The 27,251-nt window shown below is 46.8% G+C and overlaps 1 protein-coding gene across 2 annotated transcripts in view; it reads left to right on the forward strand.

Moving 5' to 3' along the window:
* Positions 1-7,584: 7,584 nt before the first annotated feature.
* Positions 7,585-27,251, forward strand: part of SFMBT2 (Scm like with four mbt domains 2) — a 127,496-nt gene continuing 107,829 nt past the window's right edge. The window contains exons 1-3 of one of the 2 annotated variants that reach the window (XM_063323668.1): positions 7,585-7,720; positions 20,579-20,669; positions 22,212-22,381. In XM_063323668.1, the coding sequence (XP_063179738.1) occupies positions 22,276-22,381 (106 nt within the window). In that variant the 5' untranslated portion in view covers positions 7,585-7,720; positions 20,579-20,669; positions 22,212-22,275. The remainder of the gene's footprint in view (positions 7,721-20,578; positions 20,670-22,211; positions 22,382-27,251) is intronic. The other variant, XM_063323666.1, reaches the window with a different exon arrangement.

The following is a 27,251-nucleotide window of genomic DNA, read 5'->3' on the forward strand; positions in this document are numbered from 1 at the left end:
AAAGCTGTATTTTTAAGGCTTGTGGGTTGTCAGAGGTGCAGGTAAGACATATGAGCACATGATGTTTTTTAAAAAAGATGTGGCTTTAGGAATATTTCAGAGATTTTGCATAATCTCAGGAGGGAGTGGATCCTGCATAGCTGCATCTCTGGAGAGTGAAGAGAGATGTGACAGGAGAGGGACCACAAGATTTGCTTCAGAGTAAGAGGCTCACTGGGTTGGCAAGACTCAATTATAAGGTACAGGACGCTGGCATTTTACGTCAGAGAGTTCTTCAAGCCGTTTACAAAGCCAGGGCATTGTTCCTCTCTCCATTTCAGAGATGGGGAAACCGAGGCACAGAGGCCATCACTTGTCAGAGGTCAGCCAGGGTCTGGTATCAGTCTAGAGTAAAACCAAGGTCACCTGTAGGGAGGACATGAGCTAAAGGCATATGGTGTGAAATGAAAATGAGATCAAAAAACCTACTTCATGAGAAAAAGCTCCATTTCCTTCTTTATTTATTAACCCACAGCCGTGTCTTGCTCAACAGAGTCCTAGTAAGGAAAGTATTTATACACCTCCCCTCCTGATCCCTGGACTGAGATGCTCAGTCCCAACCTCATTATGACCCTAAATATGTTACCTATTACCTTTAATGGCATATCGTAGACTTCTCCACTCATACACACTCTTATTAAATGTGCTTAGCAACCTGGCAGGGAAGAAATAGAAGTGTCAGCTTCTTCAAATTAAAATAAAAAATCAATTATGCTCTTAGGGGCAGATGGAGATTAAGCTGAATACAATGTACATTTACACTATTGTGGAAGCTGAGGCCTTTATGTGCAATTACTGGCATTTCATTCTTAGTCTTCCTCCTTAATAGAGAAGGAGCCCTTAAAAGAGAAAAAGCCATCCACAAACCCACTTCATAGTCGGCTTCAGAGAGATGCTTCCAAATGCAAAATGTTCACCTTTTTTTTTTTTTTTTTTGTCAATCCAAAAATTTACTTATATACCCCTTTAATTCTTCGCTGTTATTTTGGGGGTGTTGGTGAACGGAGGGCTGGAAGGAGGGAGGAGAAGGTGGAGATTAGTTTTCGTTGCAAGGGGAAATGTTGGCCAGAGCAGCTAGAGCACAAAACATGTCATGGATGGGCTTTCGGGCTGTCCTGGGAAAGTGCCAGGGCATTTCTGCCCACAACTGACCAGCTCATAAATCTGATTCGGTACCAAAACCATGGAAGCGCTTTGCCTGGCTTTTTTGTCCGCCGTGCAAGCAGGGCACATGGAGAGCCAGAACCGCTCAGTATTTTGCATCCTATGATACAGAATTCACTCAACACGCAGCATCTGCTCTGATCCCCCGTCAGGGTGCTGCAGCGATGATGAGAAATGCAGACGTGAGGCACAATTTACATTTTTTAATAAGACGTGAGCTCCTGGTCATCCTTGTCAGTCGGAGGTTTTGGTCTTGTTCTACCGTTAGGGAGACTCCTGTACGAAAGGGAAGGGAAATGGAGAAATGAGTTCTTTAGCATCACAGAGTTGGGCAGAAAAACTCCTGAAAGCTACAACTGTGCTGCCTCACATTTGAGGTCTACGTCCATTTCCCTGCCACAGCCTTTCCCTGGGACTGCATGTCTGTGTGTGAGAGCTCAGCTCTTCCTGCCTCAGTTTCCCCAGCCTCCCTTCCCAACACCAGCTCGTAGGGGCTAAACAAACCAGGAGGTGTTTTCCTGCTGAGGAAAAGCCTGCAAATAATCAAAATAAATAAGGAAGCTGTTAATAAATGGTAAAAATCAGCTAGTTCTTGATATGGGAGTGGATCTCTTCCATAGTGCAGGCGTGATCAATAAGGCTCATAGCTATGAGCCTCAGTATTGAACCCCAGCGCTGTGATTTATTGGATATAACGTGTGCTTCCTTTTCATTTATTGCTAAGGTGGAGGAGCTATTGTTTAGCACTGAGACCACGCTTTCCAGGCATCCTTGAGCTGCAGCCGTGATGCATTGGCTCCAGTTAATGTTAAAGCCAGTCATTGCCCCTCTGCTGAGTAATCACAACTACGTAGCAATTTCTAGTCAACAGATAACAAAATTAAAATTTATTAAGTGAGCTGCAACGAAGGCTGTTTTTGCTTTGGGCCACGGAGTTGATGTGTAGATCCCCAGGTGCTGTGTGTGCCCCGGGCAGGGGTCTGGAGCTGCGGAGGCTGCAGGGATGCCTGGTCCTGAGACCTCCCACCTGAGAGGTGCTGATCCCTTTGCCATGGTACCCCTTGAGCTGCTGCAGGAGAAGGGGTACAGCAAGGGACCGGCTTTTCATAGAATCGTAGAATGGCTTAGGTTGGAAGGGACCTCAAAGATCATCTAGTTCCATCCCCCCTGCCCTGGGCAGGGACACCTCCCACTAGACCAGGCTGCTCAAAGCCCCATCCAGCCTGGCCTTGAACACCTCCAGGGATGGGGCAGCCACAGCTTCTCTGGGCAACCTGGGCCAGTGCCTCACCACCCTCAGAGGAAAGAATTTCTTCCTGATATCTAGTCTAAATCTACCCTCTTCCAGTTTGAAGCCATTACTCCTTGTCCTATCACCTATTTTAACCTCTACAACCGGTGCACTCAGGGCTGCTGGTGTCAAGTAAGAGGTGCAAAGCGGTGCGAGACTATAACCTGGTGAAGGTTTTATGAATCCCAAACCAGTAATCTCACTGCTGTTCCCAGAGGAAAGTTTAAGAAGGTTGTTTAAGAAGCAAGACTTTTACTGCGAAGCGTAACGAGGGAGTTTAAATTTTGGATTAACTTCACTTACGCTAAGCTCTTCTTTAGATCATGCCTTAAACACCTGCCTTCAAAGTGGCTGGCACTCCACGGTAAATCGGATGAAAAAAGGTATCTGTAAAATGCAGCCTAAATGTGATATCCCTCTCCAGGAGATGGCACTGTGAAACTAGTCTTTCAGCTTCCAGGGAGCAACTTCTCTCTGAATTAGGGCTGACTAATAAAAAGAAGACAAAGGTATGAGTAAGTGATAGCCCTGGCCCACAGGCACATCAGCTGGCATGAAAGAAGGGCCTTACGGTGTCTTTTCCACTTGTGAAGACTGAGTATAAGGTGGGCTGAATACTGTAAGACTTGGAAGATGAAGGTTCGCTGCACGGAGGGGAGAAAATGCCGAGTGGCTTCACTATGAACCCAGGAGCAGTCCCACAGAGAGGAGATGTCTGTGGCAGAGGAACAATTCACAGGAGCTGCACTTGGCAACAGAGATGGCCCCAGGTGATGTCTCATGGGTCTCCTCTCTGGCACCGAGCTCCTGTCAAACAGTTTCCCTTCTTCAGCTCACGCAGGTTGGATACCTCTATCCATCCCCAAATAAGTCCCCAGTGTCAGCTGTACAGCCGTGCCCCTTCTTGCAGTGAGTGCGGCTTGATGGCAGCATCCCAAAGCAGGCAAGTATCTCCCCAAAGTGGAGCTCCTCAGGATGTAAACCTGGCTGCTACCAAATAACTTCTGCCCGGTATGAGAGTGTTTATCACAGAGGGACCTTCAGAGCCTGATTTTGCCCTTTGACCTATAGAAAGGTTGTCTGAGATCCTACAATTTGCACTACCTGCAAGGCTAATGCCATTTACTCGTGTTTATGAACATGTCTAGACACTGTGTGCAGCCACAGACCTCATCTCGGGGCCGTGTCAAGCTGGTGGGATCCTCTGAGCCCTTTGGGCACCTGCCTAAATTGGGACCAGAGATGGATACCGAAATGCACATCCATCTACTAATCCTATAACGTCCCCCAGGGCATTTACCTTCCTGAGCCAGGAGAAAAAAGAGAAATTAGGAGTGTTAATGCTGTAACATTTTTGTGTGCGTACATGCCTGTGGCGCTTTGTGTAGGGGATCTTCTTACATCCCCACCTCTCCTCCGAAGACCTGAACCTGCTGAAGATGACAGCCTGGAAAATGGAAGAGGGTTTGTGTATTGATAATCTACTCCAGAGATCAGAAACTCCTGATATCTGATCTAAAGTAATGGGGCTGGCTGAATTTCACTGGGTTGGACACGTTTCTCTTGTTCATCTGTGGAAAACTTGGGCTGGGAACAGTTACATCCTTTGGGGGTGATCACCTGAGGCAAGGGCAGATGGATGATCATTGCGACTTGGGTCTAAAGCAAAAACAACAACAACAAAAAACCCCCAAAAATTTCAAATGTGAAACTTCTAATCCCAACACGAAATACAAGTTCAGATGTCACGCAGCTACCAGCAGATGTGGCATTAAACAGCATGGATAGCGGTGAAATTAATGGAGCCAAGTTGCTTTTGATCCGTTGAAGATCCATCCCTGAGAACACAGTGGCACCAAGGCTAAAACTGGAGCTAACCTCGGCGTGGCTTTTTCGCCAGGGACTAAATCCATTTATATCTTGGGATACTACGCTGGGAAAATTCAGTGTTTCTCAAAGCACTTTCTTTTTTACAGTGATGCTGTAAAAGGTAGCATTAAAAAGAAAATCTCTCTTTAAAATGAAATTATGCCCACTAAAATGTCCACTAAACTTGTTTGTATTCTCTGCTGTGAGCAAGATCCAAAGTCTTTGCTGCCAGCAGGAGCCATCATAGTCTTCTTCAGATCAGACCTAATATAAATCTGCACCTTTTCATTCATATCTGAAAGCCTTATTGTAGCAGCCACTTAGAAAAAATTCCGAGGGGATTTTCTTCCTCAGCCTTGTGGTTTTTTTTTTTTTTGTTGTTTTTTTTTTTTTTTTCTTTTTAATCCACCTCTTTGGACACTTTCCACAGAGCTAATTTAGATGACAGACTCTTTGGACGAGGATAATGCTTTCTTCTATATCTCTATGTCCAGGGCTAAATGCACTGTCAGTGCCTCAGAAATACTCTCTAAATAAAAATAAAAGAGGGCAGGGCAGAGAAAACCAAGGCCAAGAGGGAAGAAGAAGCTTCAGAGAGGTTGGTGGAACCAAAGCTCCTGCAGAGAGCACTTAAGTTTGAATGGGAATAAAGCACAAAGGCATCCGGTGTTAATGGACAGGAGATGGAGAAACATCTGAAATGCTGGGAGAGCTGCTCTGGCTGCATCCCTGAGCTGGATGATGGGATGGTGGTGTCACCTGCCACCAGCTCTAGATAGAAATCCGCTGCCGTGAGAGGTATCTCGGTGTGACCTAATTTAGAGCAGGTTAAAAGGAGCGAGAACACAGACATTGTGTTTGCAGAGCATCTTCCTTTCAAAAGTGCGTTGAAAGTCTGAAATGTCACCGTGCTGAAAATGTCAACCCCTTCCACGATCATCTGGAGAAATGGGACTTCAACACTTTCCTGGCAGCTGTTGGGTTTTTGGTCTTATTTTGAAGTTCTGACAGTGTTCCCTTGCTGTTTTGAAATCCCATCCATCCTCAAGCCTGGAAAATATGAACTGCTCGATTTGTATGTTTTACAGGAACTCTGCTGGAACAGGAGGGGCTGAAACCATCTCCGTGACCTTTCAGAGATTGACCGTGAATGGCAAGAAAGTGGATTATGGTGAAGAAATGCATCATCTGCGATATATTCTGAGCAACCTGATCTAGTGGGAGATGTCCCTGCCCATGGCAGGGGGGTTGGAACTAGATGATCTTTGAGGTCCCTTCCAACCCTAACAATTCTATGATTCTGTATTTGCTCTTTTCTCCAGTCTTCGTTATCTTGTCCACAAATGTATCCCAGAAAAAAAAATATTTAAAAAACCACACTTTTCTTCATCTCTGTTGCATTCCTCACTTGTCTTCTGGCACAAAACCCCTGTGGTGAGGTGATATGTCCAGGAGGCGCTGGTGGAAAAGAAAGGGCAGGGGGAGAGTGGAAGAGAAAGGGGATGGAGAGGCTCAGCGGTGAATCCCCAGCAAGAACCAGTGCAAAGGATGCTGGTGATTGCAATGGGACAGAGGAGAGCTGGGGCCACACGTGGGAAATCGGTGTCCCTGCAGCATTCCCCTGCTCCTGGGAGAAAGGATGCTCGCAAAATCATCTGGAAACTTCAAATCTTGGTTCAACAATGAGCGGAGAAAAGCAAGTGGAGACAAGCGATCGCATCTGAGCCTATGGGGTGAGATGCAAACTTGACAGCCCAGGTGTTGGGGGGACACATAACAGTGCTTAGGGTAAATTTCACGGGTGGAAAGGACAAAGCCCGGGACTGGTTGCTGCCCTGCGGCAACGATGCCCCTTCCCTCCGCTCTCCTCCAGACCTGTTGAATATGTGTGTGCTGTGCCAGCCCCTATCCCTGAGGATGCTCCAAAAGCATACACTTGCACCCTCAGCCCTGTCAGGGATGCGGCCCCCGCCTGCCTACAAGAAGAAGGGATTTGGGGCTCCAAAAATCCCCAGCGAGGAGCATTATGCAGCCCCTGCAAAGAGAGGAAGGGAAATTCCTGCAAAATACACCTACAGCCCCGCGGCTGAGCAAATCCCGGGAAGGGAAAGCTCCGGAGTCGGCCGGGTACCACCGGTCGGAGCATCCCGAGTAACCCCTGCTGCAGGGGGGGCTTTTATCCCCAATCCCGCCCCTGGGGATGTTTCTGGCACCGCTGGGAGCGGGAATAGTCGGGGTCGGGGGACACGGGCGATGGTGCCGGTCTTTCCAGCCCTGCATAAGGGATGGTTTTCTCGAAAGGAAAAATGAAAAAAATAACAAAAAAAAAGAACAAAAACCCCAGAAAAATCCCGCAGTGTGGCTGTACGTGCAAACACACCCCCCTCAACAAAGCACAGCCGCACACACCGCCGTTCAGCGCAATTCTGCCGTGAATCCCCTGCAACCGCTAAATAAAGAAAGAACCAAAGAAGGAAAAAAAAAAAAAAAAAAAAAAAGGGCAAAAAACCCCCCACAACCCAAACCAACGAGCAAACGCCAGAAAGTTGTGCGGCTGCCTGCGCGGAGGGGTGCGCACCAGTTGATTTTGCACCTTGCCTCGTGCCTTCGCCTGCTTTCATTTTTATTTTTAATTTATTTTCTGCGAGAGGGAACAAACAGGTAACGCAGGAGCCTGGCGGTGCGGGGGGGGGGACGCGGCGTATTTTTTTCTTTCCTTTCTTTCCCCATCTCCTTCCCTCGCCAAGTTTCTTCCCGAGACGAAATTAGGGGAAAAAAACGAAATAAAAGGTTGCGGGGAGCTGTGGGGAGGAGAAGATGGGGAGGCAGAGCCGGCGTTGTAAACTGCTTTTATGCTTATTTTAGCGCATTTTACGCGCGGCCGGCGAGACCCCGCTATCGCTGCGCGCTGCCCCGCACCGCGGAATCTCATTTCACGAGTGAATTTCAACCCTCCGCGCTGTTCTTTAGTCCCGTTTCCCCGGCTCGGGGCGCGGAGGCACCGCGGGCGCGCAGCGCGGAGGAGCCGGGGCGGTGGTGGTTGGGATGTGTATGAGATTTTTTTTTTCTTTCTCTTTTTTTTTTTTTTTTTGAAACTGCTGAAAAAGGTCACTGAAGGAGTTGGCTGCTAAATCAGTAAAAAAAAAAAAAAAAAAAGCCCTAAAAAGAGAGGCAGGCATGCGCACTGCGCGGATGCCATATTGGAATGAGTCTGCCGCGAGTGCGGGCGGAGGGACGGGTCGGCTCCGCGCCGCGCAGCTCCGCGCACCGCGGGGAGCTCGCCGCTGAGGCGCGGGGGAAAAAAAAAAAAAAAAGGGAAAAACAGCCAGAAAAAAAAAAAAAGCCAAACTTGCCCAGGTAAGGTACCGCACCCGGCAGCCTCCCCCCTAAACCCTCCCTGGCATTTCCCTTTATTTTATGTATTGGGTTTTGCACCGCTTGGGTGGAGAGAGTCGCTTTCCCCATTCCAAGATATATTAAAAATATTTTTTAATTTTTTTTTTTTTTTTTTTAAGTGGAGGAAGCTGGGTGTGCAATTTTTTTATTTTTTTTAATTTTTTTTCTTCCCCCCCCCACCCCACCCCATTCCAAAGGGGGAAAGCCGCGGTGGAGTTGTTGGGAAGTGTTTGCGGGAGGGTGGCGGGGCAGATGCCGGTACCTGGGATGCTCCGTGGGTGCCCGGTGGGCTGGGCACGGCGGAGTTCCCACGGGCAGGGTGCGCGGTGCCCGGGCAATTAATCGCAGTATCGCATTTTAGATGTTCTCATTTCTTTCTTTCCTTTTTTTTCCCTTTTTTTTTTCTTTTTAAAGTAACGCCTATCGCTTTAGTGCTTTCCTGATAACCGCTTGTGCGAGCTCCTTTCAAATTTACTGATGCACATCTTGGAAAGAGTTATTTTGGGGCTGCGGGTGGGTTTCTTCTTTTTTTCTTTGGGGGGGGGGGGGAAGCCGCTGCTAAAGGCGGGGAGGAAGAAAAGAAAAGAAAGCAATCAGCTGTGCCAAAATGTGCAGCCCTGATCTATACATATTTTCCCGTAGCGCTCCCGAACTGCGGTAAATGAATATTTATAAAGCTTGTCAGTTCAACATGGCGGGTTAAGGTGTCTTTAAAAACTGAAAATAAACATTTTTTTTGAGAGGAGAAAAAGAGGAGAGCCGAGGTGGCACACGTTCGGTTCAACTCTCTTTTTGTTGCTCGGAGAGGTGCGCTGGTGAATTAAAGGCGAAGGGAAGGGGATGGGATCCGGTGTCCGTCCGTCCCCCCCCCCCCCCCCCCCCCCCCGCCCCTCTCCTGCAGGACTCACTGGTAGGAAAAGTATGGGGCGTTTGTGTGTGCTGGGGGGAAACCAGGAGAAGGGGCGTGCAGACTTCGGAGCCCGGCCGGTTTGCCTTTGAATGCTAAAATTACAGCCATGCCACGAGGAAAAAAAAAAAAAAAAAAAAAAAGAATAAAATAAAATGCCGAGAGACACAGCGGTGATTTATTTTGCATTAACAGTAGACGTGTCGTGGGATGAGATGTCCTGTTGGAGCTGTCAAGCCTTCCCTGCTCGCCTCGGCGCGGTCAAGTGGGGCCGTGGGTTGGTTGGGTGGTGGTGGTGTTTTTTTTTTTTTCTGTCGTTTAGCAAAAACGCTCTGAAATTGCTACGCACGGAAATTTGGGCTGCCAGACGAGCGACTTCGTGTGCCCCAAGGAGCGTCTCTTTTTGCAGAGAGACCCTAAAAAGCCCAGGAGGAGGGAGGCGAATGGCAGCTTTTGCACAGCAAGGGGACGAGAGTTTGCGAGGAGTTTGCAGGGAGCTGTTTGTGCCCTTCCCGGCTGCTTTTTTTTTTTGCAGATGTGTTTTCCAGGGTAGCGGAGGAGCGAGGCAGGCTCGGAGGCAGGCAAAACTTCCTTCTTCCCGTGCGGAGAGCGCTTCGTCGCTGCTGTTTCTGGGATTGTTTCGTTGTGGTTACAAGATGTTAACTTCGGAGCATCTGTGTTTCGTAGCCGTGGGAGGCGATGGGAAGCTCCAGCATCGCAGGCTGTCAGTGCCCCGGTGGGGACGGAGGAGCCAGGGAGCATCCTGGGGGGCGAGGGGGGGGGTCGGAAAGAGCTGGTCTGCCCTTGCCTGTTTCCCTGCACCTCTTGGAGATGCTCTCCACAAACCCACCGTGCTTTTATTCAGCAGGAGCGGTTGGAGATGCTGTTTGCCCACCTTGTCACGCAGGCTGAGGTTTCCCCTTCCCAAAGGGCTCTGCTCCATCTTCCCACCCCATTTCCCACCCCGCCTCCTCCAGCCCCCAGACCCTGCCAGGACCAGGCTTCGCTGCTCAGGGGTGCAGCAAACTTCCATCCCAGGATACAGTGGTGCGGAGGGGGGCAGAGGCAGAGGAGAAGATGGGGGGACGGGGGGTGGGGAGGATTGTGATCTCTCATCAAAACAGCAGAAAACAGCGTTAATTACAAGCAGAGCAGCTTGGAAGGCGGCTGATGAACAATGGTGGGACTTGAGTGGCAAAATCCCAGAGCCGCAGTGGAGCGGTCTCAGCCTGTGGGTTTTTTTTTTTTTTTGTGGGGCGGGAAGGGATGGAGCCATTGCGAAATGGGAAGCTACCTCCCCCTTCCGCCCCCCTGAAGTTTGCTGCCTCTCAGACAGGGCAGTTTTTAAAATCCGATAGTGCCCCTGGTGCCCTGGGGAAGAAAATGTTGTAGCAGAGTGACCTGGTGCCTGAGCAGAGAAGCAGCTTTGGCTGGTTTTGTGCTGTGGATGTGAGGATGGAGGGGGGCTGCGAAGGTCCGTGCTGATCCCTCTGCATCTGGGCTCTCACCCCTCTTCCCTTGCTTCACTTTATTTTTTTTTTTTTATTTTTTTTTTCCCCCTTGGCCTTGGCAGGCATCCGCTTAAAAATGGGAAAAACAGCCTAAAATGTCTCTTTCCTTGCAAACTGTGCTCTCTGATGGGGACACCTTGCTTTGTGTTGCCTGTTTTGGGCTCTGCAACGGACAGCCCACCCAAGATGGGGTGACACCCTGCCACCCCCCATCCACCCGAGGCCCTTTGCCCCCTCAGCCAAAAGGGGCTGTATTTATGGGACCACTTTGCTCACCCCCACCCCATCTTTGCTGCCGTTTCCCTCAGCGGGAGCCCGGAGCCCGCGCGTACCCCTCCATCGGCGCCAGTGAGGTTGTGTCAGGGTTAGCTTTGGTGGCACCAGCAAAACCTCCTCCGAGGACTTTTTTTTTTTTTTTTTTTCCTGCCGTGTCAGGATTTACTGCAATTTGCTTTTCCTCCCAAGAAGCCTCTAGGTACCAAAAAAATGTGATTTCCTTTGCTGGGGGCGAAGGGGGAGCAGGTGAGGCAGGTTTTCTCCCCGGGGTTGGGAGTGTTGCCTGGGTGAGCGGGGATGGAAGTGGCTTTTTTTATTCTTCTTTTCCCTCCCCAACAGATTATTTACGGAAGGGAAGAAAATACTCTCACAAGGCTAATAACTTTAGTGCTTATAAGGGATTAGGTCCTAATAACTCCTCTGATAAGATGGAGGCTCGGTGTAATCTGTTACTAAGTGAAAATCTAAAAGCCATTTAAATAGATACAGCAAAGAGCTATCAAGAGACCAGCGCATTGTAAACAACAAGGAGATACCTTTTTACTGATTTAAGGGGGTTACGTGGGGGTGGTGGGACAGTAGATGCATTATAAGCGAGACAGTATTTCATTTATGTATTAAGAAAGCATTTACAAATATTCAACAGATGTTATAAGGACGTTGCAGAGGTGGAGAGTGTTTTCGCACAGATGTAAGAACATCTGTAGAAGAGAGCATGTAGTTATATAGCTGTGATTATGAGTGATAATTGACTGGACAGACAGTTGACGCTTTAATGAAGCATTTGTTAAAACTTTATGGTAGTGTTACTAGAAATGGTATAAACACTGCAACCGTCAACTCTTCAGACTGGGGTTCTTTTCCCCCCACCCTTGGCTTGTTCTGTGCTGAACGTGCCGCTGGCCTATGAAATAAGTACATGTATTTTGAGTCGTCGTTTCTGGCCTTTTGCAGCCACGGGGATGTTGGCCTGATACAGCGAGAGGATGGGACATTACCTTGCTGAAGGACAGGACGTGGTAGAGAAGGTGCTGGCTTGTTTCTTTAGGGACTTCTTGCTAATTCCTGTTGGTGTGGGGTAAAGAGAGGTACAGAGAGCGTCTGAGGAGGTTCTCAAGGGTGGTGGTGGTTGAAGGAGGCGGCTGGTCCCTGACCCTGTCCAAGTGACAGAGGAGTTGTGGAAAGCTCCAAAACCTGGGACAAGTAGCCAAAACTTGAAGCAGAGGAGCCAGAGGCGTGTTTCTGAAGGTGCACAGAGGAAATTAATGTGGTGACCGCAGGGGCCATGTTTTAGATGACCTGAAGGCAATAGAGGTGTCAGAGGTCTTCTATTGCTAGTCAATATGGACACACACAGAGATGATCAGCTGGTGCAACAGGGTCCTCGTTGCCGAGAATGAAATGCTGCCGCTGTTGTTAATAGTGATGCTATTTGCAAATATTGGGTTTATTCTATCATTGTAATGTGCTGCTCCCAAGGAGCGTGTTTTTTTTAGGATTAGAGCAGCCAATGGTACCTTGTGAATATTTAAATCTCATCGTTTGAAAGTGTCGATCTTTGCATGGTAGTCATCTCTGATGAAACCAGTCAAATCCATCCATAGGTTTCTGCCAGAAGATTTCTCTTTACTGTATGTTCTGTGTCTCGGGTATGACTCCTACAGTGATTAAAAATGTTTGGGTTGCAGAACAGGAGAATGCAGAAATATCAGCAAAGACTCATACACAGACACTGACATTTAAAAAAAAAAAAACAAAACTTCTGAAAAAGTTTATTTTGAGATTGGCCTTTTGCAAGACCTAAACAAAGCATTCTGGAGAGGGGCGGTTTGGAAAATGTGTTCACAGTTATTCCGTTCTTATGAATCAGAAGCATTCGCTCTAAAATTAAATAGTAATAAAAAGAAAGGGGGGAAAAAAAAAAAAACAACAACCCAAGCAGTTCTTGACAGCTGACCGAGAGATCATTTCTGAGTAGGTGTGAGGCTTAAAAAGGGGATGTGCAGAATCTGTGCTATTTTTACTCTCACTCACGATTCGCGCTTTCATGATTAATGCTGTTAACATCGCTGGGCGGTGTGTGCAAGGGAGTCCTGTTTTCTTGGGTATAGTCCTGAGACACAGTTTGAATGTAAGTTATTGGAAAGTTTTGCCTCTATTTGTTTGGCAAGGAAAATTAATTGCCGCCTCTAAAATCCAGGAGGTGACATTATCCTTGCCCCTGCAGTGTAGGACATCAGGCAAGATGACCATGGGCTAAGGATCCTTAAAGTCTAAGGAACCATGAGTCCCTTGCCAGGACTTTTGGGTAGAAGGCAATAGCTTTCCTGGATGCATTAAAAATATCCCTTTAAGGAAAGGACAAGAAAAAATAGTATTTAACTGTTTGTTGGAAGGCGTTTTGAGCAAGGTGCAGGTGTAAGACCAGACTCAACGATGCACCATTGCGTGGGTGATAGTGGGGCTGGTTAAACCTGGATGTCGTGGAGCAGCTCATGTGTTCATCATGGCATCTCTTAGAGGCCACTTTGGAACAAAATGGAATCTAATTTGTCTTTTCTTAGGGAAGCGGGGTGGAATTGACACCACAAATATGACTTGCAGGACTCTGAATTAAAATGTCATCTGGAATTTGGTTCTGGATGGACCTTGGCAGGAGTCTGCTGGCTGCCCTCACGTGCCCGTGGTGAAGGGAAGGGTCCTCCTCTTCCTGCTGTTGTACCAAGGGGTGGCAGGAGATGGCTGTGAGGGCTGGATTTTTTTTTGTTTTTGGCAGATCCTGCCAGTTGGTGAAGCTGCTTCTGGATGTAAAGTGCTGAGAGGGATGTACGTGTGTGTAGGACTGAGCCCAAATGCTGATCAGCTGTGCTGCTTAAATGAACCAAACGGTGCCAAGACCTAAAATGTCATTTTTCCTAAAAAGTGTTGGAATCAGATGGCAGATGTTTCCTGGATTCCGGTTTGCATCTTTTATTTTTTATTTTTTTTTTCTGGAAAACAGCTCCGACTGCTGCAAAGCACCACACCATAGAAGGCAGAACTGATTGCCCCAGGCGGTGGGAGTTTTGGCTGATGAGGGACTTCTGAATTGGGCCTCAAATTAAGTCCATGAAAACAGTGTTTTGTGTTTCCCGCTGGGTGACTTCTATCTTGGCTGATCAGCCCCATTCAGGGGGTCTGACTGATTTTTTTTTTTTGATCCACGTGGCTAGTGTTTGGCGATGATAAGCATCAACTGAGATGTTTCAGGATGATAAGCAGCTGTGCATGTTCAAGTTATGCATCAAAAAGGCTTCCTCAGTTCATCTCTGTTTCAAACACAGAGGCGGGAGAAGACAGGGCATTGCAGATGGTGGATGTTGCTCCTGCGCTTCTTCCCTGCAGCTCTTTTGCCTGTTGCAAAGGGCATTGGGGATACTGATTCGGTCTTCTTCATGGCCCTGATTCAGATCAGAGCTTTAGAAGATGCCTAATGTTGAATGTGATGCATTCCCAAAGTAGTTGGTGTATGTTTGGTCCTTAGCATGGGCAGAAGCAAGGGCTACGAAGGTGATGAAGGGACTGGAGCATCTCTTGTACGAGGAAAGACTGAGAGTCCTGGGTCTGTTTAGCCAGGAGAAGAGAAGACTGAGAGGGGGATCTTATCGAATGCTGATCAGTATCTAAAGGGCAGGTGTGAAGAGGATGGGGCCAGATTCTTTTCAGTGATGCCCAGTGACAGGACAAGGGGCAATGGGCACAAATTGGAACACAGGAAATTTTGTCTCAGCATGAGGAAGAACTTTCCTTTGAGGGTGGCAGAGCCCTGGCACAGGCTGCCCAGAGAGGTGGTGGAGTCTCCTTCTCTGGAGATCTTCCAAACCCGGTTGGATGCATTCTGGTCCAACCTGCTCTGGGTGACCCTGCTTTGGCAGGGGGTTGGACTGGATGGTCTCTGAAGGTCCCTTCCAGTCCCTGACGTTCTGTGAAGTGCTTTACCGAAGCGGGGCTAGATCATGGAAATTGCCTCTTGAGTCAGGGAGAAGGCGACAGACACCTAGTAGGTGACGGAACAGCTGGAAACGAGAAAGATTAGTACATGGAGACCTCCATCTCCCTGGCCTGGCACCTTGGGCTGACATTTATATCTACAGAAAGAGGATGTAAAATGTCAGTGCTGTGGCGGGGGGGGGACATTTTACAGCTGCTTGGAGTGAGCATCAGTAATGCCAATGCAGGGCAGGGGAGAGGCAGCTGCTCACGTTGCCTGGCTCTTCGTGGGGCCAGATCCTGCTGTTGGCGTCCAAATTTGGGAGCCTTCCCCGCCAGCTGACGTGGGAACCAGGGACAGGATCGTGCCATGCACATGTGTTGTGTGGGATGCTGAAGGCATCCAGGGTTGGCAGGGACGGTGGCAGGGGTACAGGTGTGGCAGCAAAGCCGTATAACCCTTGGTTATGGAACATCCAGCTCATTTGGGAGAATGGGAATTTAATGAAAAAGTGCTTTTAATTTTAGAGGTTTCATCTAGTCCTCAGTGAAGTCTGTGGCAGGCTTTTGCTTTAAGTCCAGCTCTGGGTCCTTATGCTATATTTACGCATAGGGCAGCTAAAAGTGGAATGTGTACCTCAGTCAGACATCTGTGTGCTTGCCTGTCATCTGTCTCTCTTTTTTTTTTTTTTTTTTTTTCTTTTTCCTGCCTAATACTGCAGGGCTTTTCACTGTAAACAAGTTAGTTTCTCTAATTAGGTTTGTTTTACTTTCTGTTATCTTATCTTACTGCTATTTATCTCTGTGCGTATCCTGGACTCCGTGGTGTGCCAGGTAGGGAGGATGAGAAAATTGCTTTGCGAAACAGGTTTGTCTCTGTCGACATAAAAAGCGTGAGGCGTTAGGCACCAGTGCTAGAAGAGAGGAGAGCAAGGACCTGCTGAGTTACAGAGGACTGTTACCACCTCATATAATCCCTTCTCCACCATGTGTCTTCAGAGAAGTTTGGTTCCTGTCCTTCTTCCCTTTCAGGGTGGACAACTGGGACACTCCCCGCTCTGATGGTCCTTCTAATTTTCCATTTTTGCGTGGCTTCCCTCCAGGCTTAGTCATTTATTTTCTGTGCTGCTGCACAAAAGATACTGATGCTTGACCTCAAGAGCAGAACGATCAGCCCTGTTGAGCGGCTGGAGCAGGAGCGCTGGAAGGGACCTCCATGGCTTGTATAGACCATCTCTTACCCCAGGGCAGGATTAACTGTACCAAGATCTGTCTCTGTACAGATCAGCCATCCCAACCCCTCTAAAAGCTGAGTCTCTGTGCCTTTCCCACAGTCTGATCCACTTCAACAGATCCAGTATGTATTTCCTATTTTCTTTCTCGTGCCCAAATCAAGTGCCGCCTCCTGCAGTTTAAACCCAAGACTTCCCCTTCAATCCACCAAGAACATGGAAAACAGATTATACACTTTCTCCATTCAGCTTTTTTTAATGTATTTGAATATTGTGAACATTCCTGCTTCTCCAGATTAGATGGGATTTGTTTCTTCCACCCCAGAGTACATCTGAAGTAATACAGCGCTGTTCAAAGCAGTAATTTGCCCCTAATAAAATCCTGTGGGGCATTCGATAGGAAGGAGAAATTGTCACTTGATATAAGTGAAAACATTTGGTGAGGGAAGCTCTCAAATAAATAATTAAAAAAAAAAAAAAAAAGGACAGGAATTTGGAGGAAGCAATCCTTAAAAGGTTTCCAACTGGTACTTTGTCTGAGAAGAGAGACAAGCTCTTTCTCTAGGAGGTGAAAGCTGTTCCTTGATGTGTTCAATAGCCCTTCCAAATGAGCCTCCATTTGCATTGTGCGGATGCTCAGGGGGTGTAAATATTGTGGCAGGCTGCCACTAGCAATCCTGCGTGAAGTATGGTTTTATTTAGGGACCTCTGCCTAGAGGAGCAGATTCCTTTCTCAGCCCCAGTGTTAGTCCTGTGCATCCTCCTGCTAAATGCAATGGGACGATGTGCAGCATTGGCCGTGAAGTAGCTTTCTGGGGAGCTGGAGACTGCATTTATTGCCTCGCATTGCCTGCACGCTCTTGGAGCTGGTCTCTGCGCGTTGAAAAAAGCTCACCTGCATTGCTCAAAACAAAGGATGGAGATCCAGACTTTTTGACTCGGAAGGGAACGCTGTTGACTTGGCTTGAGCTGTAAAATGGTTGTGTGTGTTGCGATTTGCAGCGTGACCGTTGAGAAGACTGTTTTCAGTGTTTACTGGGGCTGGGATCCACTGGGACATGGGTATCTCCAGGTTAGCAGGCAGTGGGGCAACCAGAAGGGCCGCAGGAGCGCAGTGTTGGGTCAGACCCTCCTGATGAAGGTCAGAGTCCCAAAGTGGAAAGGAGATGCCATGGAGAAGAGTACTTGAAGGTGGGCAGGATATCAACTTGGTATTTTTTTTTTTCCCTGATTTTTGGGTGATGCCTGTTCTTGTATTGTGTCCCGTGGGTGAGAAGATGCCTTGGTGGGTCACCTGAGGAGGGGAGAGCATGATTCAAGATCAGTCTTGTGGTGGCCAACTCGTATGCTTCCTAGACCTAGTCCTAGGGGGCTGAATCCCCCTTTGCTCTGCTCCACGTACGGGGCTAGTGTCGTATAGCATCCGAGAAACTCACTTCTGTTTGTTTTCTGGCAAACTTGGATGTTTAAAATCTTAAATGTAAAATCTTCACAGGTGCTGCACCAGGACAGCTACCCCCTAAGGTTTGTTCATCTCATCCGAGTTTTGGGTGTTTGACTTAAACCACACAAATCTCCCTTTGGAGATGGTTTCTCTCAGCTGCAAATTATTGACTAGGTGAGACATCCCACCTGAGACGGGCAGGATTGGTGGGCATCGTTTCTTGTAGTGCTATTTCATGGGGAGGTGCTGGAAAAACCCCAAGGTGAAGTCAACAGTAGTGTCAGGACCTGGTCCTGTATCACTTGTGTCCTACCTAGGCTTTTGCTCCATCTGCTCAGGCCTAGGTGCCCTCATTTTACCTGGTGAGTATTAGGTGTCTGCTGTATAATGTCCCCCCACCCTTACCATTTGGCCAGGTGGGGGACATTAGCGGGGACATAAAAAAATAATGTGTTCTAGAAGTAGGATGGGAGAGGAGGTAACTGGGGTGAACATCTCATCTCTGGGATTGGGTTGAGGCAGGGCAGGTCTCAGCACAGTCCTGTCCTGCTTCCTGAGACCCTCAGCACTCATTGCTGCAGTTTCCTAATTGCTCAGGCAGGTGGATCTGGTCTCATTTTTTTCAAAATGATTTCCTTGATCACTTTGCAGTGGCTTTTTCACTCATGGTTCTTCAAAAGGCTTGAAGATTGTAAAGTCTACATGAGATTGGGGAAATCGGCTGAGGGGGGACCTTATCAACACTTATAAATACTTAAAGGGTGGATGTCAGGAGGATGGGGCCAGGCTCTTTTCAGTGGTGCCTGGGGACAGGACAAGAGGTAATGGGCACAAACTTGAACATAGGAAGTTCCACCTAAACATGAGGAGGAACTTCTTTACTTTAAGGGTGGCAGAGCCCTGGCACAGGCTGCCCAGAGAGGTGGTGGAGTCTCCATCTCTGGAGACATTCCAAACCCACCTGGATGCGTTCCTGTGCCACCTGCTCTGGGTGACCCTGCTCTGGCAGGGGGTTGGACTAGATGATCTCCAGAGGTCCCTTCCAACCCTATGATTCTATGAAATCGCACATGGTGGTGCCTGGCTTTGAGGAGACTGGGTGAAATCAGCAGATGCATTCACCAGGAAAGTCCGCTGGCAGCCCTTACTGCAGCCCTGCTGCACTCATCAAGCAGCTCCTTATTGAGAGGTGAGACCATCTCAAGTCAATGAATGTCACTGGATATTGGAGGCAGGGGCTGGATCTTTGGGAAAGCAGTGGGATTTGCACTTCACCACCACCCAGGACTCAGCAATACATTGTCACGACTGATGCACTCTCCAGGCAGGAGGTTTCAAGGATTTAAGATCTTTTTTGCATCCTCTGTTCCAGCAGCCTGCCTTTTTTATGTCAATCCCAATTAACAAAGCATGTGTTGGAGGGAGAACGTAAGTTTTTCAGGGCTAACTCTGGGAGAGAGCCGTAGGGTGCTGGGTTTGTGTGTGTGGGTAGGGGACCTCTCCCTACAGGAGCTTGCTCCAGAGGGAGGAAAAACAGGGTGGAGTCGACAGGAGGTGAGAAATACGAAATGGTGCGGGGAAGCCAAGGCCAGCACTTCTACGAAGAGCCAATATTGATAGAGATGACAAGGCAGCGTGTTTGAGATAATTGTGTGGCTGAGACTGGCAGCCGTGGGAAGAAGGAAATAAAAGAGACTTTTTTAATATTGGCTTTTTTTTTTTCTTTTTTCTTTTTTTTTTTTTCCTGCCTGTGAATTAAGAGTCCGGATCTGAATTAAATACCAGGGGAATGGGAGCTGCATGGGGGAAGAATCAGATCAGTCTGAACCACCGCTGTGCAGAAACAATGAACGAGGGATCTGAAACCAGGGAATATTCCCCCCCCCCGCCCCGCTCTTTCAGATGCATTTTGTAATATTTGTGTCCCTGCCTGGTGTAGTGTCACCTTGAGCCACTTCTGCTGTTGTTTCCCATCCCCTGGTTTACAGGCTGGCGATGTGGCTTGTGGTCCTTAATTTGGTTCCCAGTGGACACACATCTCTTCAGATTTACAGAGAAATGGGAATACGGCGGTGTGTGCTGCTTGTGTGATGTTGGTGATTGCAGGCCAGTCAGCATGCTACTGTTAACAGTATGGCTGGGGACTCTGTTTGAAGTGTTAATTAGCAGCAATTAATAAGAAGTGAAAAATTAATACCCAATGTCAGCTTTCTTTGCTAGTTAGTTATATCAACACCAAGGCTCGGAGCTATCTGGAAGCTTATGTTTGCTTAAGAGTTTGGTCTTGTTGTCACATAGTATTGGGAAAACACTTAAATGTTCTCCTACCGTAAATGGTAAACTAGTTACTCCCAAAATAAGAAGATAATCTATAGCCTCTGACAGATCCAGTTTTCTCGGGATATGGATGCTTTTGACGTGACATTTCAAAACCAAGAAGTTGTCCGTAGCTTAAGCAAAAAAAAAATACTTCCATTAAAATAGAATTAAATAAGCAAAAGTGTTGATGACATTGCTGAATCTGGCTAAGAGATTCTGCGTTGTCCGCTTTTAATTGAAGTGGGCTCAAGCCCAGCCCCAGATGTGGCCACCGGGGATGGATCCCAGCCACATGGCAAACACCTCAGACGGATTCCTGCTGTTTTTCCCATCCGTTTTCCATTTCTGATGGGAAATTCCCCGACCCAGGGGAACGGGCCTTTCTCGTGGGTCTGGTGGCAGATTTGGGGCTTGACTGCATAAGAACCAGCAAATACCGTTGTCGTCTGATTGGACACCTTCAGGTTTTTATCAGCTCATAACTTTGTCTTATCAGCATCATAGGAGCATCACAAGATTTAACTACCAAGGAGCTTATCTTTCTTCTTGGTATTATATCGTTACCCCTGAGTTCTGTTTAAGATGATTGATTTGTCTCTGTTTCTCTCTGTTCTTTGCATTATTATTATTATTTTTTAATAGACCAAGATTAGCTTCCATCATTGTCTGATCCTAAGCAAAAATGAAACCAGCTGAATCCACCCAAGGTTTAGCTTCTGCTGACACCTCCCGTCCTCTCACGTTTAATGAGCCTGATGTGAAAACCTGATACTTAACCAATTTATTATTAATGATATTTACGGAAGTATTCTTTACCAAAGGAGAAGTGGTTTTTTTACTTTCAGTAGACTGATTGCTTCTAGTTTCATAGTTAATTGAAACTTAATATACACTGGGGATGAGTGATATATATGTTCTGAGGTTAGCTGCACTCAAATTACTCATAGTATATAATACACTTAATTCATTAGCAAGTCTCATATCAACAAAGAATAAAGATGAAGTGCTGTAGTGTCCATCACGGTGGGGAAGTGATCGTTATTATTTATGTAGTGCTCAAAGTATACTAAGCAATTTGCAAAGAGACTAACATGAATATTGCTCTGAATTCTTTTATAGTGTCCTTTTTTAAAAAAAAATATTTTTTTTTCCTTTTGTTAGCATGTCCCTTTGGGGTGGAGAACACAAATTGCTGATGAGGGTCTAACTTTGCCCAAACGACCTTCAGCTGGGAGTTGTATCACCTGCCTTGGTAATCTGCTTGTACCAGTGATGCTTTGTGAAACACCCATGGTTTTAGCATGGTTTAATTGCAGTTGCCACCATGGTTCAGTTCATGGGTATCACGCTTGCGCTTGACATGCTCCTCATCTTTTTCAGTTCCTGCTATAACTGCTCATGCACGGCCATTTCTTCCTCGCAATTTTCACTGGAACGAAAAAATCTATGACAGAGCACTCTATCTCTTTCTATTTTATAACCACCATATCTGGTCTTCCTGAGTAGTAAAACTTTAACAATCTTATTACCTCCTGTTTTGCCTGGCCTCTGGCAGTAAACTTTCTTCCTACTTTTAGTCATGCTTCTTGCATTTGGCGTCGGTGCTGCCAGTATAGTCCCCTCTGTCATGCAGGTCGTGGAAGCATCCACTAATAAGCGGGACCAGTCCTCCACATCATATATTCTAGACACGCGCCTTCCCTACTGTCTGTCCTTGCTTCAGCATATCTTGTGTGAATAGCTGGTTCCCTCTGTGCCCGTAACCCAAGCTTAGGTTTCTCTTTTTCAGTCCTCCTTTGACACCTCATAATTCATCACCATCTCGGAGAGTTTTACGGAAAAGCTCACTTTGGAGCTCTTTTTAATCTACTCCTAAAGGTGTATCTCTGGGTGTTGCTTGTCTGGTGGCTTACTGTAGCTAGAAATATAGTTCTCATTTAGTCTGGTGTCTGATTCAAGATCTACTCAGTCTCTATTCCCTTTCTCATATAATTTTTCATCTCTGCGTGTTTTTATTCCACTATGTGTTTACTATGGTCATTCCTTCTAGAAGAATCTCCTCTGCCAACATAACCCAATCTACACCTGAGTTGATGTTTGCTGCCTTGCATGGTACTAAGTGGTGCAGCTCCCTTTGGTCAGTCTTCATTGAAAAAAAATTAATATGATTGCAGCCACCACTATCTCATTAGGGTATTAATATGATTGCAGCCACCACTATCTCATTAGGGTACCTGCATTTTGTAGGCTGAACTTTAATTTCTAGAGTTATTCCAGCCTCTCCCAAGTATTCTTCTTTCAGTGTTTCCTCTGTTTCTTTATCACAAATCTCCCCCTTCGGAAGTTTGAATATTTATGAATGAGAGATAGCTCATGCAGGGTTAGCCATTGATAAGTTGGATGTCAAGGGCTGGACTTGTTGGAGAAGGATTGAGTTGGCTGTAACTTTTTTTTTTTTTTTTTTTTTTGCAGGGGTTATGTTGCCTTATGGCAGCTGGACTGAACTTTTAGAGGTGCATCCTTTGTGTTGAATACTGTGGATGCTGTTGATTACCTCCTTATCTTGTCTGTTGTTATTATTGTTGTTATTACTATTTATGCTATTATTGCCACTAAGGGGGAGATGTCCTTCATTGTGGTTCCTCATCCAACTTTAGCTTCACCTTGGAGGAGAGAGCAGAACTGAAGGGTTACGATCAACATGGGATAACTTGAAACCCATTAGGAAAATGGGGATGGGTTCCACCTATAGGTGTAACGAATCACTTATTGTTTCTTTTTATTTTTCGTTTAGTTTGTCCTCTAGGCGGTCCCTGCTGCAGGATGAATTAGGAAGGCAAGGACTCTTCCTCTGAGCCATGGAGACAAGGGCGTCTTTTATCACCACCATGCAAGAGACCCAGCATCTCTCCCCAGAGAAGGGTCAGAGCCCGGCCAACGGCAATGTGGAGCAGTTTGATTCAGGTGAGCTCTCCTTCACCCCCATGGGTTGTCTTCACTGGTACAGCCTTCTAGCTGATCACTGGTAGAGGTGGGGACAGCTGTGTTGCCAGGGGAGCATTGGGGATGGTTGTGCAGCTTGAAGGCCGTGTTTGAGTCTTGTGGATTGGACATGTCCCATATCATGGAGTACTGAAGTGGATCCCTGGTTGATGGGCTGGGAAGCTGGAGCTTTTTCTCTTCTGTATCTCTTCTACAGTATGTAGCAGCTCTTCAAAATTTATACAAAAAGCAATGGAAAACCTTTCCCAGGACATCGTATTGTGTTCTTTCTTTTAATTCGTCCCAAACCACGACACCCATCCTTTCTTATTTTGTTGGAGTTTCGTGGTCAAAAGAGGAAATGAACATTCAGAAATTACAGCATTCCTCCCTTGTTCTGACCCTTCACCTTCGTTTCCTTTAGAACATTTTTGAGTGCTTCAGGTGAGAGAGCCTCACAAACATTAGGCCAGCCAGCGGAGAGGTGGTTGCATGTTGTCCTTGTGCTCATGGGTATGACTGGATGCTCTGTAGTGTTCTGGGATGGGCACCTAAAGGTGAGGATTCACTTTACTAAATTTGGGCACTGTCATGGTAGATACAGAAAAATAAGTGCTAGCTTCTGGTGATTTCTGCTGAAATTAGGTGCTTTAACTTCCCATATCTAGCCTTAACAGGAGGAGACTGTACCTTATGGTGAAGATGCATATTATGACTAGACCAAATATACTTTCTGATGCCAAAATGGGAGACCCCTCTTTATACCATCTCTTCTCTTGCACCACCTCTGCTGCCCATCACACCCTGGGCTGAGTAAATCAACTCACTAACCTGGCAGAAAGGTAATCCAGAAAAAAAGAAGTCAATAATTTTCTGCCAGCTGTGTGATTTGAACTGTGTGGAGGAAGAGGAGAGCGCAAGAGCACGTGCTGGTGGGAATGGGACCTCTCCCAGTGGCACTGAGTTGTTAATTTGGCTCAGCTGTAACGTGCAACTTCATCCTTGCTCTGTGTTTGTGTGGGTGAGCTCAACTGATGAACTTGTGGAGAGCAACGCAAGGGTTCGTTCTTGCATTGTGGTACTTGTGTTGGTGCTCATGTGCTTGAATGCTTTTCCCAGACTCGCTTGCGTTTGTGTAAGAGCTATTTTTGACAAAAGGATCCTAAGATGTAAAGGGCAGATGAAAGTCTGGGGTTGCAGGTGGGTCTCCTAAAGGGATGCCTTAAATCTACTGCGGTGGAAATAGGTGTCCTTACCAGTGGTGAATCACTGATTCAACACTCCTCAAGCGCAACAGTAGCAGCCTTGGGGTGACTGCTTTAAAGCTCTGCATGCTTTGCCTTCAGCGTCTTTTACATCTTTTCTCTCTGGTGGTGCTATCTGTGCTTCATTGGTCGGTGCTGTGCTGAAGTCATTTGCAACGTTGTGTCTTTGGTCTGCTTTTCACCGCTTCTCCCTCAGCACTTCAGAAATTTGGCCACCCAGCCTTTAATTTCTTCACTTCTTGTAGTGACTCCGTGATTTTCTCTGACGCCACCAATTGGAAAGTTGTGACTGGTCTTTGAATCTTGGCCATGTTCACTAATGAGTTGGTTGGGGGGAAGACTCACAGCAATGTGAGACCTTCCCAGTTAAACTATGAGCCGTGGTCCTTGTCGTGACTTTGTAAGCCCAAAAAGCTTAACAGGTGAGGATGGGCTGTCTCGCACAGCCCCTTGTGCAACCATCTTCTGCAACTTTTACCATGAAAATAATAAACAAGGGCACCACATTTGGCCTGCAGGTTGCCAGTGGCCACCTGGGCAACACTTAGCAAGCAAGTGCATTATGCTTGTGCAATTGAGATGGAAGTGAAGGTGGTCTTTCAAGAGGTCAGCAGGGCTAGAGAAAAGTGAGAAAGATGTCCTTTAAAAAATGCAAACTGGCTGTGTTGCACTGAAAATGTGTTTGAGATGTGGGGTAGTACCATTTGTCTTGCTGTTATGCTTATGGATTCCGCTGGGCTCTTAAACTCCGCATGTTAGGTGGGACACGGAGAGATGGAAACTTTCCTGTGCTGTGGGTTTGCTAGACCACACAAAGTTTTTGTTTTTTTTTTTTTTTTTCCATGGCATATGCAGTGGTTCTGGTTATTTCAGGTGGCTTCAAAGGGAAATTGGACACAATTATGGAAGAAAGATGCATCGTATTGATTGCTTAGAAGCTATGTTTGTTGAAAGAAAACCGCTGAATCAGAAATAGTTGGATGACAGGAATTTACCTGGGGAGAGGGTCATACAAGGTTGTCTTCTTCTAACGGATGTCTATTCATCCAGGAGGAGGCAAGGGATGTGCAGCCTGATCTAGTCCCCATTGGATCCATTTATATCCATGGGAGAGAGGTGCCTCGAGGATGAGATTCATTTGGCCAATGGTAGACATTGGTTTTGGAATGAGAAGAATTGGCCTGTGGTGCCTAAATTTCTTTGGGGATGTGGCTCTCGGTGCCTCTCCCAAGGCCATGCTGGAGCTTTGTTGTTGATCAGGTTCCCCCACTTTCCTCTCTTGGTGGTTAACTGCTAAAGCATTTCAGTTCTCTATTCGCTCAAAAAGTCATGAATCTATCTATATGCTATAAACAAGATAGCTAAGCAATTTCCCACAAATACGTTCTCCTTCAGTGAAGCCTGGAAAAAAATCTGTGTTTCTGGAGCCACAGGTTTTGGGTCTTTTATCCCCTTTATATCCCATAGCCAAACATCCCAGGAGGCTGTTAACAACTGGAACAGTTGCATTTTTATAGTGTCAATGCATGAGAACTTTAAAGCCATTGGGAGGCTCACAGATAATGACTTGTTGATTTTATTTTCCATCCTGGGCTTGTTTATACGTCATCGTATTGTAGACTAGCCAGCCTTGACTCTTTCATTAAGAAAGAGCACTGGGGCTAAGTACCAGTAATTGGAAAGGGAGATGATATGTAAAATAGGCCTAATGCCGAATTTGTCGTCTTGCAGGGTGCTCTGTGAAATGCTGGCACCTGAGGTTTTGTGGCTCTCCAGGACTTTGTTCTTGGAGCATTGGACTTGAGGAGTGATGAACAGATCGGCTTTGTGATAACCACTTTTCAAGTGGGCACAATCTTTGTTGTCGTATATTAAGAGAGACTTTGCATTTATCTATCTGCGTTTCAATCGGGGGATCTCCAGGCAACTGAGAGAGATTGGGAAGAGGTGTCCCCTTCTCCTCGGCTGTAGGGCTTTTCTGATGGATGAGGAGATTTGTGTAGAGCCCTGTTACTGGCACGGATGGGGTTGGGTCCCTTGGGCTGGTCTCCTCCCTGGGCCATGCTGTCTCTGCTCTGGATGCCCCCCCACCGGATTTCTAGAAAGGAACAAAGTCCATTAAAAAAAAACACAAAACTTTTGGAAACTTACAGTCCCTTCAAAATCCTTTGAGATAAATTGAAGCAAAACAAAACACTGATACTGTGGTAAATGAGTATACCCTGACATTATTTTTACAGACCTTGTAAAAGTAATTTCCTGATAAAGTCTGCAGATAAAACATGTTGGAGGAGTCAGACTTGTGATGTGGCGGAGGGAAATGAATTGGCAGGCTGCAGCTCTCACACTGCCTTCCCCCAGGGTCTTGAAGCCTCTCTATTTGGGTTTAGAAAGGAGAGATCCGGGTGATATTTCTTTAAACAGGTGCTGTTGTGAGTTTTGTTGGACTGCACGTGAACAAACCTGCTGGTGGGGCTGTGGGAGCAGGGGGGCCAGTGAGTCTCTCTGTGTTGGCACGTGGCAGAACAGATCATGGGGAGTAAGATTATGAAGTGCGGGAGGACTTCTTGCATCCATAACGAGGAGCTGTAATGCTGACACAATTAACGTGCTGTTGGCAAATTCTGGAGAAGATTTTGTCATCTTGGAGACGTTGCTCCCTGCAAGGGCTGGAGGTTCTATGCTGAACTGCCTAAAAATCCCTGCTTCCACAGCTCTGTGGAGTGACTCCTTCCCATAGGACTACTGAGGAAGGCTGGAGAAAGGGAGATGCTTGTCTGGACTCACCCAGCTGGTTAGAGCAAAAAGCAGTACTAAAAACTGAGAATATACAGGGAGTGTCATGGGCTGAGGGAGATGCCTTGTGCTCTGAAGTAGAAGTATCTGAGCAGAAGAGAAGAGAACCCAGGGCTGACCTGGAAATGTCCTGTCCGTGTCAGACGTCCTGAGGTGAAGATGTCCTTGGGGTTGTTGAGCAGCTCATCCCAACACCACAAATGCGGTCGGATGCAGAAGCGGGGAGCAACCAGGCAGAGGGATGCACTCCTAGCTTTTTGCCTTTTGCTTTTCATATCAGATGTTGCTGACTTTTAGTGGGTGGTTTTGCTCAGGGTAGAAAGTTGCTTAAGAATCGGAGTAATTTTAAGCCTGGGATGGATAACCGTGTCTGCCTATCTACTCATGGACTAACGTACTTTATTTTAGAGGCTCAGCTTTGAAATCTCTGGACCTGGCTCTTCTCTAAAACATTAACTCCACAGGGTTGTAGACATTAAGGCTAACAAATTTCCCTGATGATCAAAGTTGCCTGCCTGCATGATATAGATGAAGGAAACTCGTAGCAATTTTTGCACCAAGCGCTTACCTTGTGGTTAAGCTGTGACTTACCTTTTAGTCAAGAATGAGCAAACCTCTCATTTTGGGTCAAATATCTCAAACGGGGTCAGCTTCTCTGCCTGGAGCTCTTTGCAATGATTGCAAGCAAGACAACAAGGCCCGTCCCCTATTCTACATTGAATTTGTCTATTTTCAGGTTGTAATCGTGGAGGTGTATTATTTCTTGTCTTGCTGAGTTGAAAAGTCATCCG

Source organism: Chroicocephalus ridibundus, chromosome 1 (genome assembly GCF_963924245.1).
Source record: "Chroicocephalus ridibundus chromosome 1, bChrRid1.1, whole genome shotgun sequence".
NCBI lineage: Eukaryota > Metazoa > Chordata > Aves > Charadriiformes > Laridae > Chroicocephalus > Chroicocephalus ridibundus.